Here is a 19711-nt window from a genome sequence, read left to right as displayed (position 1 = left end):
TTTATTAAAGATATCAAACAGCTATGATGTCTTTAGTCAATCTATTATCACAATGTGTCAGCTGAAGTTAACTATGAAGCAAGATTTTACCAGTATTGACATTACCAACATTCACAGCATGTTGCAGCATTGAGCAGTCATTTACACTGTGTCCTAACTACAGTACATGCAAGAATATGCATGCATCGCATTGCATCGGACGCTCTCTGCTCATACCGAATCCGTTAAATATGCACGGTTGTTATGTCATGTAGTTAGGACACAGTGTTACTCCGTGGTGAAGATTGATCTGAAGATTGAGCTCAATACATGGATCAATACAGCATCTCCAAGATCAGTGGACCTCATCCAACTCTTCGTCAGGTTTTCATTGGTCTGAACAACCACAGGCATTTGCTTGGTTCATATAAACTACCGGTACTTAAACCAATGTTTAGCCCAAGAATACCTAACAGATCAATTTCCTTCTTTATGTGAATCAAGATGACGCAGACAAAAAATGTCACTTGTTTACTTTGACACATAGCTCAAATAATTTATTAAGCTTGTGGCACACGTGTGGCATACAATATGAAGCGAAAGGCACAACTGAAACAAATAACAGCAACAAAACATGCTGCTAAATGAACAAAACTTTGTAAAAAGACGATGTCCTTGCAGATTGCATTGATACATCCATCAGCTCCAAAAAAAGAAAAAAGGTTTGACTCACCAATGCAGATCACTTAAATAGGAAGTTGGCGCAGTGGACATTCGTTGTTACATCTTGTGATTAGGAGGTCTTTAGACACTTCATGAAAAGGCTCATGCCGTGCTGGGCACAGTCCGGCTAGAGTTAGAGTGAGATATCAGTCAGGGGGTTGGGAGCGTGTCCATAGTGAACATTCTAACGTGGTTCTCCTCCTCCTTGGCAGGGACTCTCCTCTCAAGCATTATCAGCATAATGGGAGACTATGATGATGACACAGCTTTCCTGGGCCAGAGAGGGCCATTCTTTGTCATTACCTTCCTGCTCCTCAACGCCATCTGCATCTCCACGGGCTTCGCTGGTCTCTACTTTGTGTTTGTGGGGGCCACGCCACCCCACCACTGCCTGGTTCCTGAGGCAAACCTGAGTGAGGCATGGAGGGCAGCCATCATTCCGTCCCAGGTGGTGGACGGGCAGGCGGAGCAGAGCATGTGCAGCAGGTACAGGCTGGATGTGGTGAAGAACTACTCTGCTCATGGCCAAGTCCCTGGTGTTGATGTCAACGTCACAGACATCGAGCAGGAGCCATGTGTGGATGGATGGATCTACAGTACAGATATCTACCAGTCCACCATTGTTACTGAGGTTTGATGACTGAGACTAAACAAAACTATTCAAATAAAAGGAGACAAAATGATCGAAAATCAATGTAGATGTGGTAATAAGCCAGACTAATTTCCCACTTGCACAAAAGAAGCCTCTCTAGACTGATAAATAAAATAGTTGCAATATTATGACTGGTTAAACCAGCACAGACATGAATTGTGTACTGAAATGTTGATCAGTAGGAACACTATGGGTATTGTTAATGTAAATAGGACATGTTTAGGATGGTGCCACGAATCGATTGGTCTTTGTTGTCTGATGCATTTCACCACATATGATTCTTGCAGTTTGACCTTGTCTGTGGTCAACGCTGGAAGGAATCGTTCACCTCCTCGGTCTACTTCTTGGCGTCTTATGTGGGTCATTCTTTTCTGGTCAACTGTCAGACTGGTAATAAGAAAGTTTGATTTGATTGATTGATTGATTGATTTACAGACTACTTGGTCGAATGGATGGCTGATGGATAGTAATGGCACTTACAGTGATATTATACAGAACAGAATTTCTGAATCACAGCTTCACTAAAACATGAATTCATTGATTACATTCACTATTTAAATCTAAAACTATTTAAGTATAGAGATGAATCAATGATCAGTTTCCTGTCATTCCATTTTGCAACATACTTGAAAGATACCTTGCCAATGTAACATAATGTACACCCACACTTTCCTCCCTCAATTTGCATAGGTGTGGAAGGAAACCTGTCCTTTTTATGACCATGATGATCCAGACGGTGTTCACCTTTGTTCAGGTTTTTTCAACATCTTGGGAAATGTTCTCTGTTTTTTTCTTCATTGTAGGATTGGGACATATATCAAACTATGTGGCAGCCTTTGCCTTAGGTATTCACGATGTTACTAAACAATGTCTGCCTCTTATACATACATACATACATACATACACATTAGGGGTGTAAAGATTAACCGATACGTATCGATATCCGTTTTTAGCGTGTAAGATACGACTACATCGATGCGTGAAGTCCCGTATCGGTATTAAAATGACATGAACCGGTCTTTGCCCGATTTAAAAGTTATGAATCGGTTCACAAGCGTTTGTCTCTCCGTTTTTTGGCTACGCAAAACACAAAACACTCACTGACCTGTTGCATTTGATCTCAGTCAGAACAATGACAGCCTGTCATTGGCCAAAGCCCGCATAGCATAAACCAATCAGGCTGTATTCTCACAAATAACGCCAAGACCAGAGAATGACAGATTACAACTAGCTACGCTAGTCATTTCAATCATAGACATGTATACTATGTCTATGATTTCAATGGCCAATGCTATGCTAGCTACCCTATCCATTTCAATGGCCTATGCTATGCTAGCTACTTTAGCCAAGGAAGATAAATCATTGTTGATTGCGTGTTTCTAAAGACATCCTCGGATTTAAATAATTATAATAATAATAAATAGGAGAATATTTGTATCATTAACAATTATGTTTAACATTTATAGTCATGATTCCGAGACCGAGCCATCATGACACCGAGCCGTCCTAACATAAATAAAAGCACTTTATTGTAACGTGCCGGCATAGTCGCCCCATAATGCCGTGCGGCGGGCGCATACTTTTCTCGATGTTCCCTAACAATGTTCCTTGGCAGCCTCCTCGATCCATGCTTGGTATCAAAATCAATCTATTGACCTCTTTTAGAGGTTGAGAACTACTTGATTAGTTGTGCACAGAGAGTTCACACAGGTGCTGACGATATTTAGAATATAGAGAGCAGTTTCAGTAGACATGGTTATTCAATAAGGTTTTGTGTCTTTCTCTGAGAAGTGTGTTAACTGTTTTGAAAAGTGTGTTAAAACTCAAAGAAATTTGTGTGAAAGCAATGAGAAATAGTTAACCCATTCGCCAGAGAAGACTCTTGCTGTGCAAAGAAGATGTGAGCATTAGATTACAGTTTTTCTCGATTGATTACATTCAAAAACTGGAACTTATGGCACAATGACCACAACCTGTAACTCATGTGCCAACTCCCTAAACCAATTCTGCTAAACTATAAGCACAATTATGTGCTTTAGACTCAGATTTCAATTGTTAACCGCACTTTCTTCAACTCACAACACACAATTATCTGCTTTAGACACAATTTTCAATTGTTAACCACACTTTCTTCAAAACACTAAACACCATCCTCTCTACTTTGCACACTTCATCAATGCCAAAACCTCCTTGTGTTCAGACAGAACACACTGCTATTCAATTGGCAAAACTTCCATTTCCAAGGCTGTTGTGCAATTTGAAATCAAAGCTTTAGCAATATGATGGCCACAGGTTAGCTCCTGGTTTGGAGAACAATTGATGGCAACATTGAAGTGAGAGGTGATCAGAAAGGCAGAGGAGTGAGAGTAAGAGGAGGAGGAGGAGGAGGAAGATGATGAAGAGAAAGAGCAAGAAGGAGAGCCATTATCTCTGATGAGATTCGGGCCACTGTGGTCAACCCTGTGGTCAACCATGGTTTGACCATGCAGGAGGCTGGCCAGAGGGTTCAACCAAATATAAGCCGCTTCTCAGTTGCATCCATTCTCTGGACATTCAGAAGAGGGAATAGGTAAGAAACACTACTATGACAGGAAAACACTAGTTTGAATGCCTTATCAGGAGCATAGTATTCTTGTATTTTTCATTGTACTGTATCTGTAAAATTACGTAAACAAATACAAAGTGCAACCATTGATGACCAAGACTAATTCCTAAACATCAATACAGTGAGCCTAGCCACAGTGGACTGTGTTCTAAGGCGGAACACCTTGAGAATAAAGCAGGTGTACAGGGTGCCTTTTGTCAGAAACTCCGACAGTCAAACAGTTATGCTATGACTATGTGCAAGTCATATACATTTCCACAACTGATTGCGTCCTATCAGCACTGACACGTTACTGTACTGTATTGCAATCCAATCCAATGTTACAGTTTTTCTCGATTGCTTACACACATGAAGCATGCCTCGTTTTCTCAAAACTCTAAACACAAATCCCTAAACCACTCACACAAAATGCAGCAACATTCACAACACTGTGTAGGTCTATTTCTGATAGCACATTGTCAATATTGTCTTGAGCTAGAACAGGATGCAGTAGTTTTTTGTCCTTTTTTATTTTACATTTTTCTTTCTTTTTTTTTTTGACTGTACTGGCCTATATCCTATAGTTTGTTCTGTGCAAATCATTTACACATTCATTTGTGTTTGCTGTGATGTATAGGCTACAGCACTTTTGGAAAAAATAAAGAAATATTTTAGTTGTTACTGTATATTTGTGTGTTGTTTTATATTTGCGTAAAAACATTATACAGTTATATTTTACTACAGGAGTAAGCGTATAGTAACATAATGTTCCTGATAAGGCCTTCATACTGGTGTTTTCCCATTTCATAGTAGTGTTTTCCATTGAGCACATCAGTGTTCAATCGATGCTTAGAATGTCTACTCATATAATGGGCTGTGTTTGTCATTAGAAAACAAAGTACCCTTTTGAGGTGACATAACACTGTTTTGAAAGCAAAGTTGCCTTTTGCAGGATGTATAAAGGGTTTTGCATTTTGTGTGAGTGGTTTTGGGATTTGTGTTTAGAGTTTTGAGGAAACGAGGCATGCTTTCAAAAAATGTGTGTTAGCAATTGAGAAAAACTGTAAGTTGACCCATGATTCGCTAAATGTGTGTAAGCAATCGAGAAAAACTGTACGAGATTTGATGGCAAAGAGTCATCTTGCAAAGGGAGTGTCAGGTTTAGCATTTTGTGTGTGAGGTTTTCAGTTTTCTGTGTGCAGTTTTGAGAAAGCCGTTATTGTTTTGAAAAACATGTGTTAACAATTGTGAAAAACTGTAAGTGAGTTTACAACAACTAAACCAAACCTCTTGATAAAGCCAGAGAAAACAAAGGAGTGCTCTTTGCTTTTGAACACTTTGATGTTTCACACACGAGCAATGGTCTTGTCCCTCTGCAGGTGTATTTACAGTTTTTCTCAATTGCTTAAACACATTTTTTGAAAGCATGCCTCGTTTTCTCAAAACTCTAAACACAAATCCCAAAACCACTCACACAAAATGCAAAACCCTTTATATTTCCTGCAAAATGCAACTTTGCTTTCAAAACAGTGTGATGTCACCTCAAAAGGGTATTTTGTTTTCAAATGACAAACACAGCACATTATATGAGTAGACATTCTAAGCATCGATTGAACACTGATGTGCTCAATGGAAAACACTACTATGAAATGGGAAAACACCAGTATGAAGGCCTTATCAGGAGCATTATGTTACTGTACGCTTACTCCTGTAGTAAAATATAACTGTATAATGTTTTTACTCAAATATAAAACACACAAATATACAGTAACAACTAAAATATTTCTTTATTTTTTCCAAAAGTGCTGTAGCCTATACATCACAGCAAACACAACTGAATGTGTAAATGATTTGTACAGAACAAACAATAGGATATAGGCCAGTACAGTCAACAAAAAAAAGAAAGAAAAATGTAAAATAAAAAAGGACAAAAAACTACTGCATCCTGTTCTAGCTCAAGACAATATTGACAATGTTGTATCAGAAATAGACCTACACAGTGTTGTGAATGTTGTTGCATTTTGTGTGGGTGGTTTAGGGATTTGTGTTTAGAGTTTTGAGAAAACGAGGCATGCTTTCAAAAAAGTAATCGAGAAAAACTGTAACATTGGATTGGATTACAATACAGTACAGTAACGTGTCAGTGCTGATAGGACGCAATCAGTTGTGGAAATGTATATGACTTACTTGCACATAGTCATAGCATAACTGTTTGACTGTCGGAGTTTCTGACAAAAGGCACCCTGTACACCTGCTTTATTCTCAAGGTGTTCCGCCTTAGAACACAGTCCACTGTGGCTAGGCTCACTGTATTGATGTTTAGGAATATGTCTTGGTCATCAATGGTTGCACTTTGTATTTGTTTACGTAATTTTACAGATACAGTACAATGGAAAATACAAGAATACTATGCTCCTGATAAGGCATTCAAACTAGTGTTTTCCTGTCATAGTAGTGTTTCTTACCTATTCCCTCTGCTGAATGTCCAGAGAATGGATGCAACTGAGAAGCGGCTTATATTTGGTTGAACCCTCTGGCCAGCCTCCTGCATGGTCAAACCATGGTTGACCACATGGTTGACCACAGTGGCCGGATCTCATCAGAGATAATGGCTCTCCTTCTTGCTCTTTCTCTTCATCCTCTTCCTCCTCCTCCTCTTACTCTCACTCCTCCACCTTTCTGATCTCTCACTTCAATGTTGCCATCAATTGTTCTCCAAACCAGGAGCTAACCTGTGGCCATCAAATTGCTAAAGCTTTGAATTCAAATTGCACAACAGCCTTGGAAATGGAAGTTTTGCCATTTGAATAGCAGTGTGTTCTGTCTGAAAACAAGGAGGTTTTGGCTTTGATGAAGTGTGCAAAGTAGAGAGGATGGTGTTTAGTGTTTTGAAGAAAGTGTGGTTAACAATTGAAATCTGTGTCTAAAGCAGATAATTGTGTGTAGTGTTTTGAAGAAAGTGCGGTTAACAATTGAAATCTGTGTCTAAAGCAGATAATTGTGCTTATAGTTTAGCAGAATTGGTTTAGGGAGTTGGCACATGAGTTACAGGTTGTGGTCATTGTGCCATAAATTCCAGTTTTTGAATGTAATCAATCGAGAAAAACTGTAATGCGGCCCTACCTCACCTGCTCATGGGGAGCCTATGTATCCTGTCTGGAGCAGCCGCCATCCTGCTGCCAGAGAGCTTCAGAAAGCCTCTCCCAGAGACCATAGACCAGATGCATCAAATGGAGTGGTGAGAAGAATTCAGCCTTATTCATTCCCTAGGACGGCCAGCATTATCATATCCGTTCCATACATGCATGTGTGATAGAATGATACAACCTTATCTATCTAGCTATCTATCTATCTAGCTATCTATCTTTTATACATTAGTGAGCCTGTTATGTTGGTTGGAGATAGTGGATTAGTCAACTGTCATCCCCAAACTACTGCACTTCTATCCATCTGTCACAATTATGGATGATCATACTCCATACTTCATCAGAGCAGTGATGTTATTTGTGATAATGCATGTCCTTCAAGTCCTTATAAAACAATTCTAGAGTGGGACAATAAGTTAGCAAGAAACCGCAAAATATTGTCGCAAAAAGTGCTTTAATATGCCACATTTCATCCCCCCAAAAAGCTACTCCACAAATCATATTTGAGTCTACATCGAAGACATAACAATGTTAACATGTCAGCTAGCTTGTCAAACTAATGAGCTTAGTAGGTAAGAAAACATTTGTAATGAGAAATAACAACACTGGTGGAACGGGTTTCAAGCAGTCAGATTGTATGGTTGGAACTTTTATTCTATTACTAAATAATGTAATTTTATATAATTCTGTTGCTAATTTCATTTATCAGGAATAAATGCTCATGCCACTCCAAAGAAGAGGACCCGAGTGGGGACACAGAACATTAATACAGTGGTGTTGGAGGTCAAACTATGAACAACTTTGGTATGCCATCTTGACTTAAGTACAAACAAAGACAGACATATATTTCACAAAATATTCAATTTTGCATTTTACAAAATCATCAAATACTTCAAGGTTGTCAAGACACAAAGAATCATGCAACTCAGTAAAATGTCAATCACATGTTTTATCCTGCACTCAGTCTAATTTATTATTATTAAAAAGGCTATTTTAAAACATTTTATTTTTATCTAGCTACTCTATTACAGTAGTATATATTTTTGTCTTTTTTTGGTCGCTTTGGCTTACCGTAGAGAATTTAAAATTGCACAATTAAGACTCAACATGTATCTCGGTATGAGTGTCTGTGAGAGACTGTATGAATGTGTATTATTAGTAAATGACCATAATAAAAACTGAAATAAGTGAAAAATGAATGTAACTATGTAACACCCTGTCTACAGTAACTTCACTGTTTCAGTCCACTAAGTAGACGTGTAATGTTGGATCAGGTGGATCTGTCACATAGTTTCAACTGGACGATCCTCATCTCCTTTATCACTGGTGAGATTATAGATTTTAGATCTTTCACTTCTCTTGCAGCTGAAAAAATACATGTACAGTATATGGCAGTTATGACAAGAACACAATTAGATATACACCCTGATTAAGCTTTACAAAACTTTATAAACCGCATCAGAAAAAATGCTTTTCAAATGTTTAATAATAGATTTAAGATGAGCCCCAGATCCAATCCAACATATATTCTCCCTCCAACTATCCATCCCATATACCTAACCTGTGTACCCAAATTCTTTCTTCTACGAGAGTTGGTTGTAGTTCAAACTGGTCATTCTTGAGGCCGTGTGCAAATACTGGCTAGTGCCACTAGGGGGAGCTCCAGAATCTGCTCCGTGACCATGACCGATCATTTCAGCAGGAGGAGCTCTTGAACTAGTCATTGACCAGACAGCCAGAGTAGCTCTGTCCCTGTTCAGGCAAGCTTGATCAGGATGACATTTCTTATTTACTTATTTTAAACATTTAAACTTTTGTATTCTTTGGTTATAGTCTACTTTAGATGTTTTCATGTCTAAGCAGTTTCTTCACATTACAGTGTAACCAGAGACAGAAATTGGTAAATTCTCAATGCTATGCAGATGATATCTCTGTGAAACCTAATCAATTTTAAGTCTCAAGTTTGTGATGGACGCGGGACAAACTTTTTTGTTCACTAGTTCTAGTCTATTTCACTTTCTGAAATAAAATAAGGTCATTATAGCATTAATATTACACTGACACTGATTGTTGTTTCTATTTATGTATTTACTTGTTACAAACTTTCTGAAATGAAGTATTGTCAATATTTATTTTCACATTTTGTCCCCCTTTTTCAACAGTGTAATGTATTTAGTAGGCTACCTGTGTTTTAAATTGTATGTTGCATTAACATTGTATTGGCTTTTCTGAAGTCTTGTCACAGCATTTAGTGTTCTGAAAATGTTCCAACAGACCAACTTAGTTGTGCCAGGGCCCCCAGCAGTTAGCTCAAGGTGCCGAGGCATTGACCAGTCACGGAACACGGAACCCCCTAGTGGTACTCCCCAGTATTGGCACATGGCCTCAAGACTGTCCAGTTTGAGCTATAACTGCTTCTGGAGGGTCTTCTACATTCACAACATTTAAATTTGACTGCACAAGGTTTTAGTATGCAGGGCTTTGGGGCTCTCACCATGGGATTGTTTGCATGTGATTGATGCTCTCAGGAAGTGGCATTCCAAGGCTTTCCGGCAGCAGGAGGCTGAGAAACCCGGAGAGAACACTAAGGGTGCCGATTAATATGTACGGCAGTGATCTGTAGTAGTTGCCTGTGCAAACACCGAAAGGAGGTTAGACCAAAACAAAAACATAAATTAAACAAACATTCATGGACCAAATAGGCTTTTTTTTTAATTCACTAATTTGACGAGATCCTACTTGATCCTACAGTAATATTTACAATTTTCAGCTAAACCATTATTTATATTTATAATTATGTTATAATTATATTACTGCAATAACAAATGTTGAGCATGTTGTGCATGTTCAGTCATGGGTTTTGGGGTTCTCCTACCCAGATAGATGAAGTACGGAGCAGAGATACTGCCCACCCTGGATGCCATGGAACATGTGCCAAGCGCCGTGTTCCTCAGCACAGTGGGGTAGAGCTCTGCGGTGACGGCATACACAATAGCAAAGGCAGCCGTCACACCAAACTTCCCCAGCATCTCAAGTGTGATGGCAATACTGCTCATATCTGTAGAGGGACATGGGGAACATGGTATTATGTCTGGTATTGTGGGCATTGGGCATTATACGTTTTTGAAAAAGTCTTGATATTTACTTTACATTTGGAAGTTCATTTATTTTTAATAATTCATTGGTGTCAATGACCTTAAAGTGTACTGTGAATGGTTGGGTCTCTTCAGTGCTTACAGCCTCAGAAAGCATCGTCTTAGCTTAGAATTTCAACAGGACTTTAAAAATACATGTCCTTGGCAGTATCTATACTATATATATATAGACACACACACACACACAGTAAATAGTAACTACAGTATCACACTGTATCTTACGCTGTGGTATGAGGTGAATGAAAAGCAGCACAACTCCTCCCTGAAAGAGAGAGAGGAAGAGACACATGCGCCGTGGCCAGTATCGATACATAAGCCAGGCTACGGTGTATGCTGGCAGCTCAATGGCCGCAGACAGAAAACAGTTCAGGTAGGAGTCCCCATGCAGGTTTGCCGTGTTCAGAGACAAGGCAAAGTATCCAATTGAGAGAGTAGTCCTAGGACAGAGAGGGAGAGGGAGAGAGAGAGAGGAAGAGAGAGAGAGAGAAAGAGAGGGAGGGAGAGAGAGAGAGAAAGAGAGAGGACAAGAGAGAGGGAGAGAGTGAGAACAAGAGGGAGGGAGAGAGTGAGGGTGAAGGCTGAAGAAGCATTCTTTGATCTTCACCACTGCTTCATTCATGACTTGTTTTCTATTATTAATTAACACGGCAAGAGACCGGACACTCACCAGACCAGGCACAGCACGATAGTTACGCTGCGGATGTTGTTGGTCTTCACCAGATCACAGATGTTATGGGACTCAATTTTTTCAGCTTGGTTGGCTTGCTATAGTGCACGTGTCATAACAAGTATGTTGTTATGAACAATGCGTGGCCAGTGTGGTACAAGATGTTAATGTCACTTTAAAACAAAACAAAGACCAAAAAGTCAACAATTAACTCCACACAGCTACAATAACAGACTTGCTTGGACATTCATTTCCCTCAGTCTCAGGCAGAATTAATATATTTTATCAAGCTTCTTCTCCTCAGAACTCAGATTGTGGTACTATAACATATATGAAAAAGAACACACTTGACAGGTGATTACTTTTACTTGTGTATAAAAAGACCAATGTTTCACCACAAAGGACTTCATCAGTGTCTAATTCTAAAATTTTAACCGAAATTAAAGTAATCCATGGCACAGTGCCAATGATATACTCAGATACAAAAGTGGAGAGCATTCCGCAGACCTTCACATGTGAACCCTGAGCCCTGGACCCACTGGTGACATTGCCTATCACGGTGGGGGTTCGGAAGTCTCTGCTGTGAGTCTCATTCCAGGTCACTTTGTGGAAAATTACGAAGGTCTCTCCAGCCAGACGAATGCGTTCACAAAGAGGCCACTAGTTTGTAAATTCCTTGGCAATGTTATACGCCTGAGTGATAATACGTGCGGTTGTATCAGCTACCTTAAATAGCTTTGATTGCTGTCAAATTCACCTCATGATTGTGTGCTGAACCAGAAGAAACCTTGTTCGTTCAACTCTCTCTCTCTCTCTCTCTCTCCCCTCACTTACTCACTCTCTTTCAGTTAACAGTTTTTGCAAACAATAAAACAATGTGAGTTCTTCAATATCAAAGAGGTGATACAGGATCTATAATGTTTGGAATTTTCAAAGCTCTTACGGGGTAGTACACAACCATGGCAGGTTTTGCAAGGTGCCATGCAAAAACTTTCTTTAAGGTGACATTTTTTGGAGAATATGTGAAGACTTATATTGTATCATCAGACAAAAGTTCCTTTTTAATCAAAGTGTTTTTTGCACTTAATTACAATGTCTCTAGTCTATGTATCATTGTGATATGATAGTGATATGATCGCTGAGTGACAGAAACATACGTTTTTACGAATCACTACTAAGGAAACCTTAGTTGCTATTTGAACAGCTGCTGGTCAAACAACAAAAGGGTCTGTTTCACCAGCTGCAGTCGTGTGGCGTGTATCAGTCTGCAGTTAATCATCTAAACCATAACACTAAAACTAACACTCACACTCACTAACTGACCATTACTACTAAGAGAGTGAATGTTTTCTCGTACACAAAGAAGAACCCTTCAGGAGAAATCATTTGACATGTGACGGTATCACCCTTTCTTTGGCCAAAAGCAATTATTGAGCACACAGGTATAGCACCTGAGTCAACTCCGACATTCTGCATGTCACTGAAAATATTGCAAGTATGCCGAGTGCCAGCTAAGGACAGCACTGTCCATCTCACACACAGCTGTGAGCCCCTCTCACCTGAATGGGCTCAAAGATGACCTCTGGGGCCGTCACTCCGTTTCTCCTGGCTGCATCCCTCAGTATGGCCTCTGCCTCCGCCACTCTACCCTGAGACAAAAGCCAGCGAGGAGACTCTGGAATGAACCTACACAAACACCATAAACAGAGTCACTGCAAACAGGAGAAGATAGCCTTGTGAAACCAAGGGAAAGTGCATATGAAAACATTCTATTATTCTTTTATTATGTATTGCGACACCTCAAACATCCTTATCCTGCTTATGTCTGCCACATAGCTCTTTTTAATGTGCTGAAATTCATTTGTTTGTGGTGCTGCTTTCTTTTTCAAACCCCTGTGTATTCCTGTGCCTTGGCATGTCATCATCCAGCCCTTAATCCGAAATTTGTTGACCAGATATTTGTCTCAGATTTGCATCATTCTGTTGTCGTACACACAAGTACCTGGTTAGCTGCGGAAAGTACAAAGGTGTGTCATATTGCATAGCAGGTGTCTTATGTCCCTTACACCTGTGCTCATGATGCTCCTGTAACAGGGTTTAAACGTGCGAATACCAGGTCGGTGGCTGTGTTTTCCTTTAAACTACACAACGCAGAGTGAAACAGCGAGGGGAAGATAACCTCCGTTACACTCCCAGACTCATCATCCCTGTTTCATCAGTTGTGCTAGTATCTCCTTTTCCCTGTGGACCCCCTTATCATCCAGCACACCTACCACCACAGAGGAATGCAGAGAAAGCCTGGTAGTGTGAGGGCAAGCTGCAGCATCCGCCAGTCCCGGATGAGATATGCCGCCAGAGGCAACAACATGTAGCCCAAAGCAAAGAAGAGGCACACACCCAAAGTCCCAAACAGGATTCGGACTGATGGGCTCAAAATCTCCATCCCTGTTGGCGGCAGACAAGTGATTTAGAGACACCATCAGGGGAAGCTGTGTAAAAACACCCACATTTGCATGTTGTACTTTGCACAAGACACAAAATTCTTAACTCAATTGGCGATTCAAGAATAGGGCATGGTTCTAGGGCAGGGTTCAAACACTTTATGCCAGTCTTTGCTTCTCCATGACTTTTGCCTTTATCTCTAAATCCCACCTCGGGAATCCTGTGTTTGGATAATTCTAAAATCTTATTTACACCAAAAAGTGAGGGACCAGCAGCATCTAGGAAGAATATGTAAAATAATCCAAGACAAACAGAATAAGTACCTAAAATAAATGCAGCTACATAGTTGGAAATTTGTCCCATGCCAACTATGAAATAAAAGGCACAAAACCAGAGCCATGATGGAGAGAAGACCTGAATGAGAGTAAATATCGTCTGAACTGCCATAGTACTAAAGAGCACTATCTTCCTTCCAAACCTGGAAAATAAAAAAGGGAAAGAATAAGGGTCAAAATCTTGTGCCAACACCATGGTTAGGTCTTGGTAAGGTGATCTAAAACTTACACTGGTGGAGATGCTAAATGGGCCTCAGCTAAGTCCATGATGACTGAGTAACGAGACTTCAGAGGTGTGTGTGTGTGTGTGTGTGTGTGTGTGTGTGTGTGTGTGTGTGTGTGTGTGTGTGTGTGTGTGTGTGTGTGTGTGTGTGTGTTTGGAGGGGATTTAAACTGTGACATGTCCCCTAAGCACAAACATCGCTACGGGTGTTGTATATTATGTTAGCTTACAAGACACGGCACTGCTCCAATTAAGACAATCAATCTCAATCTCATCTCATCTCATCTCATCTCATCTCATCTCTCCTCACCTGTCAGACATCTGTCCAGAGGCAAAGGAACCAGTAAGGACTCCAAAGAAGAACACCGAGGAGGTCATGGGAGTTTTCCAGTCATCAGCACACACCAGATCCCACTGTAGGATGACCAAACACAGAGTTAAGCATGTCGTTATAATAATTGCACAATGCCTGAAACAATAGCTCACACATAATACATTGTAATAGCCATAGTAAATAACAATATTTCAACTACTCAGTCTGCATAATCTACAGTGTGCAACAGTACTGCAATTAATTCACCATCCTACACTTTCAGAATTTCAATCAGGAATGTTTCCAGTCTTGATGAAAACAAAACAATGTTAATGATTTAGTCACATGCTGCAATAAATAACACTAACAAAATATAGTATTGTGTGGGAGTAATAATATGTGTGATTGGGTGCATTTAGTGGGAGCAATGTATGTGTGATTGCCTGTACTTCCATGTTGTGTTTGTTATGTGTGTTTATAGCGTAGAACGTTTATGTCTGATAATTCAGTTTTAGGTGTTTCCCCTATTATGTTAATGTCTACGTGTATTTTTAATAAGCAATTAAGAGTCAGTGTGTTGTATAAATGGCCTAGTGTGGTGTTTTAGTGTGTTTGTCTACTTTGAGCCTGTAAAATGTGTCTGTGTAAGGCAGGACGGGAATCTTTGGATTATAAAAACACAGATGGCCTTCTAGTTGCAATTACTCATTAGGTGTGGGTCAGTGGTTGTTAGATTATGCCTCTAACAACATTCCAGAACTGCATTGTTCCATTGTTCCATGTCTCCCAGTGCTTTTCCATGCAAAGGTTAAACTAAGGGCAGAAAAATGGATTTAATATACTAAGTGTGATATTGCATTAGAAGATGATTTCTTTGTAATGTTTGGGTTCATTTGAATGGTCTCAGTCTGAGTGGTACAGTGGCCTCAGTCCTACAGCAGAATAGATTAGTCTTAACATTGATCTCAGAAACACGAGAATTCTGGTCTCTGTGGGTTGTAGGTAACCCCTGATGCTGAAGACGCCGAAGCAGAAAACCATGAAGATGCCTCGCTTTAGTGGAGAGGGACCGCTGGAGACTGACCTCGTCCAAGTGCAGCTGGCGGCCAACTTCAATGGCTGGTAGAAGAAGAAACCGGGGTCCAGGTGGCATTCACACTGGAAGGGGAGATGCTCCAAGAGTTAGTGCTTGGTTCGGGCTCTGCAATGGGCCAGCCAACCTTTGAGCGCCGGATGGAGAGAGTTCTGTCTGGTGTTCCCCGGAGCCGGAATGTTGTTTACTTCAGTGACCTTCCTGTGCATTGCAGCTGACTTCCAGAGCGCCCTGGCGAATCTGCAAGAGACTGCACACCATCCGCCGAACTAGCCTGTAGCTGCATCCGAAAAAGTGCCACTTGTTCTGGAGAGAGACAGCATTCCTGGGACATGTTGTCAGCCCAGCAGGCGTGTCCACCAACCCAGTGAAAGTGGCAGCAGTGAGAGATTGGCCAGTCCCCCGTGACGTTGGCGAGAATCCTGGGGCTGGCGTCTTACTACTAACGCTTTGTCCAAAGCTTCGCTACGATAGCCATCCCGCTACCTAGAATGCACCGGTCACACTTCACTTACCTGGTTGCTGAACTTCCGAAAGCCACAGGGGCAGCACAGTATGGCACGGACATGCAGACGCCCTGTCTCGGTGGCCAGGTGAAGCCGGGCAGTGCTGGCCCTCTCATCACAGCATGGAGAAGAGTGCAGCTGCTTCGATGTTGGCCAACCTACGAGCTACCAACTTGGATGACGTCGACAGCGGCCTCCTGTCCTCAGGATGAGCAGCAGCCATCCCCAGTCTTCAGCAGTGGTGGGCAGTGACCTCCAGTCTTCAGCTGCCACCACTGAGATCAGCGAATGGAAGCTCATAGATCCCGAGCAGCTGCAGCGAGACCAGGCTCAAGATCCTGTCCTCGTCCGGGTTCAGGCCTGGTTGGGGTCGGGCCAGCAACCACCCTGGACAGCCATCTCAGCCCTGGATCCCAAGACCAAATCTCTCCATTCTCAGTGGCCCAGCTTCACCATGCAGGATGGGCTCCTGGGGGTCAGTGTGACATCCTGCTGCTGCTGGTGCCTCCCTGCCAGCATGCCCGGGTCCTCCAGTTGGTCCGTAGGAGCAGGCCACTGTGGTCATCAATGAGATGCTCCATCAGCTCTGGTCCAGTGCTGTTGGCAGGACGTGCAACTGTACGTCCATCGGTGCGATGCCTGCACAGCAAAGAAGAGTCCGGCCAGGCACACTCACGCTCGACTACAACAATATCAGGTGGGGCGCCTATTGAGCAGGTTGCCGTGGTTGTGCTGGACACGTTTCCTGTCACTGACCAGGGGAACCGCTATGTCTAGGTGGCCAAAGATTATTTTGCAAAGTGGCCAGAGGTGTATGCGGTCCCCGACCAGAGTGCTGCCACCCCTAATCAATGCCTGGCCAATGAAATGTTCTCTGCGCCGTTTCTGTGTGCCCGCAGAGCTGCACAGTGACCAGGGCCAGAACTTCGAGGCTAGCGTGTTCAGTGAGGTTTGCTGGTGGCTGGGCAACAAAAAGACTCAAACTACCCCGATGCATCCGCAAAGTGACAGACTGGTATTGCACTTTAATCGCACTTTGGAGACAGATATCGATACTGATCAGCCTCTGGCAGCGAGGCTGGGACCAACATCTGCCCCTGGTCCTGTGGGTGTACTGGACTGCAGCACAGGAGTCTACGAAGTGCATCCCTGCAGCCCTCATGTTCGCATGAGAACTGCGAACCCCGGTGGACTTGGTGTTCGGCTGCCTCTGGAGCCAGAGGTGGACAGTGAGCTGGGGCTGGACTATTTCCACAACCTTCGATCGAGGCTGTGGGAGGTACACGAGTTAGCCAGGTGGGGACTGATCGAGGCTGTGGGAGGTACACAAGTTAGCCAGGTGGGGACTGATCGAGGCTGTGGGAGGTGCACGAGTTAGCCAGGTGGGGACTGATCGAGGCTGTGGGAGGTGCACGAGTTAGCCAGGTGGGGACTGATCGAGGCTGTGGGAGGTGCACGAGTTAGCCAGGTGGGGACAGAAAGAGGCTGGGGCCCACCAGAAGTGAGCTCATGACACCCGGTGCTGCGGGGAAGACTTCTCCGCTGCAGAACAGGTATGGGTGTATTGCCCCAAGAGAAAACAGTGTCACCAAAGCTGACGAGTCAGTGGGTCCAGCTGTGTACCATCGCAGCTAAACTATCTGAGTCCAGCTGGTAGGGACAGTTTTCCTCCACTGTGACCGGCTGGCTCCATATTGGCCCCTAGCTCTCCCTGGGAGGGGGAGGGAAACACTGAGACTGAAGGTGCAGCGCCCACCCCTGTGCCCTTTCCGCACAGCAGCAGCTGCCGGCACACCTTAGAGACTGTGTTGCAGGTATAGGTTGATGGGGACATGTGACCCGCTTGTTGGGGGCTTTGATTGTTATGTGACCTACTCCCAGTGTTTGTTGCCAAGAATGTCTGTACATTTGGTTTTAGTGTTCTAATTTCGAATGTTTGGTGTTTCCCCTCTTATGTTATGTATAGATGTAATTTTTGGTTAGCGATTAAGAGTCAGAGTGTTGTATAAATGCACTAGTATAATTTAGCGTCATTGTCTACCCTGGCTGAGCCTGTAAAATGTGTCTGTATAAGCATGCTAGATTTGTCATTCTGTATCAGCGTCTTAACGCTTGTGACAAGAACTTCACATATGCGCTTGACTTTGTGATATCGCTACAGTGTTATATTACATTTTCTCTCGTCATGTGTGCCCTCAGCCCCATAAAGAGAGATATGGTGCAAGCAGATCAAGGGATTCATACACCTACATGGCTGTTGTCTGTTCTGAGTTATAAACCATTACAGCAGCACTTTGAACTGCAGTACACGATTACAATCTATGTAAGTACACTTCAATCATAAATGTCATCAACATTTGGGATGACATTAATTGAAAAACGTGGTACATTAGCTTTAGTTAATCATTTCATTCATTCGTGTATACAACAACGTTGTAAATAAATAGATAATTAACTAGCTGGATGGTGTTCAACAAGTAAGCTAAAATAGTAGAACTATAGCTTTTGGAGGTCAGGGCTGAAGTAAATTAACAATTAGGCCAATATTTATAAATCGGGGTAAATGTAATAGAAGGAGGTACATATACGAGGAGTTACATGTTCAATTAAGGGAATTAAAAAAAAATACAAAGAGACAAGACACAACATCCTTCAGCACAAATCTAAAGTAGCCTAATACAAATAAAGGCGCAAACCAAAGTGTAGCTAGTGAAGAACGGGCCTATGGTTATGGTCCAGTTCGTACGATTACGTACCGAAGTGTAGCCTTTCTTCGTGATCAGAATCCGCAAACTTTTATGCTACATACCTCAGAGACAATAGTAGATATGTATTGCTGCCGGTCGTATTCCCATCCATCCTTGCACACCTCTTGTTGTATTTCTGAAACGTTCACGTCTATCCAAGGCTCGTAGCCTTTGTCTGAGTAACTTTTAATCAAATCAAGTCTGTATCTGGTACATCTACTGAGTCGGATTGTCCCACCATATTCTTCCCAGGGAATACAAACGTTTCTCCATTGGACTGTGATGTTGTAGTGTGCGGGAATATGGCAGTGGTGAGACGGAGTGTCGCCCATAAACACAATGGACAGTCCTGTAAATCCATTGGGTATGATGCTGCAGCATAAGAGAAAGAACACTATCCGTTGGAAAGGTCCCCATTCCCCGAGGAAGAGGGTCTGATCATCATAATCGCCCCCTTGCATCTTCATATTGAGTGGAAAGGAGTTGGGCTGGTGTTGCGGTCCGTCAGATAACTTGTCCAGAGAGTGCAATCGAGTCTTCAGTGGGTTTGAGTAACTGAACAGTTTCCCACCCTGGGATTTAACGTTGAGTGTAAACCCCTCAAATTTTTATTTTGACACTGCTGTTGTCATTTTACCTTTGTTAGGTAAATGTAGCCAACCTTACAAATGGGCTATAGTCCTAGACTAAAAGATGGTACTTTTTTCTCGCTTTTAAACTAAATATATGACTAATTATGGTGGCATAGAAAGAGAATGTATCAAAATGACACATGTTGGCATGGGTTAGTCGACAGAGGTCGTTGCATTGTGTTTTCATCGTTCTGTACAATTTTTCGATTCAATTTAGAATTTGAGGGATTAATCCAGTTGTTAATAACAGCAGTTTTATGAGTAGGCCAAGCACAACGGCTGTCAATGATGTTTGAAACAAAGTTCAATGTTAACCATTAACTACTGTGTTTCAATTATATTAGGTATTTATTATTGACCAGAAATGTGCCCTGCCAGCACCATAAGAACGTTTTATTATGATTTGCTAAGCCAACATGTAATAATAAAACAATTCAAGGCAAAGACTAAGAGACTAATAGAATGTATTTTAATGTCAACTTAGAGGTCTTAGTCTATTTCCCAAAACAGAGGA

At 41.9% G+C, this 19711-nt stretch overlaps 1 protein-coding gene, 1 long non-coding RNA gene and 1 pseudogene across 2 annotated transcripts; 2 read left to right on the top strand and 1 right to left on the bottom strand.

The window, feature by feature from the left end:
* The first annotated feature begins 677 nt into the window (after positions 1–677).
* Positions 678–2304, top strand: LOC116221422 (annotated as a pseudogene).
* A 4703-nt stretch (positions 2305–7007) lies between these two features.
* On the top strand, positions 7008–8085 carry LOC122133070. Its single transcript, XR_006152520.1, has 2 exons — positions 7008–7176; positions 7794–8085. It is a non-coding gene; the product is annotated as an uncharacterized LOC122133070 (long non-coding RNA).
* On the bottom strand, positions 7520–19234 carry slc22a21 (solute carrier family 22 member 21). The gene is made up of 10 exons (XM_031571470.2): positions 18628–19234; positions 14217–14320; positions 13672–13826; positions 13180–13351; positions 12466–12592; positions 10907–11004; positions 10462–10676; positions 9960–10142; positions 9579–9714; positions 7520–8449 (listed from the first exon to the last, which is right to left on the bottom strand). The coding sequence occupies exons 1-10, from the start codon at positions 19030–19032 to the stop codon at positions 8368–8370; spliced, it is 1677 nt and encodes a 558-aa protein (XP_031427330.1). The 5' UTR covers positions 19033–19234; the 3' UTR covers positions 7520–8367.
* Between the last annotated feature and the right edge of the window lie 477 nt (positions 19235–19711).

Source organism: Clupea harengus, chromosome 8, assembly GCF_900700415.2.
Source record: "Clupea harengus chromosome 8, Ch_v2.0.2, whole genome shotgun sequence".
Taxonomy (NCBI): Eukaryota; Metazoa; Chordata; class Actinopteri; order Clupeiformes; family Clupeidae; genus Clupea; species Clupea harengus.
Note: the sequence above shows the minus strand (reverse complement) of the source record. Positions and strands in the feature narration are given on the sequence as shown.

Coding starts and splice junctions, on each gene's coding strand:
- slc22a21 (XM_031571470.2), bottom strand. CDS start 19,032: ATGAAGATGCAAGGGGGCGATTATGATGATCAGACCCTCTTCCTCGGG. Junction 13,827..14,216: donor TCTGGACAGATGTCTGACAG/GTGAGGAGAGAT, acceptor TTTATTTTCCAG/GTTTGGAAGGAAGATAGTGC. Junction 10,677..10,906: donor ATCGTGCTGTGCCTGGTCTG/GTGAGTGTCCGG, acceptor TCTCTGTCCTAG/GACTACTCTCTCAATTGGAT.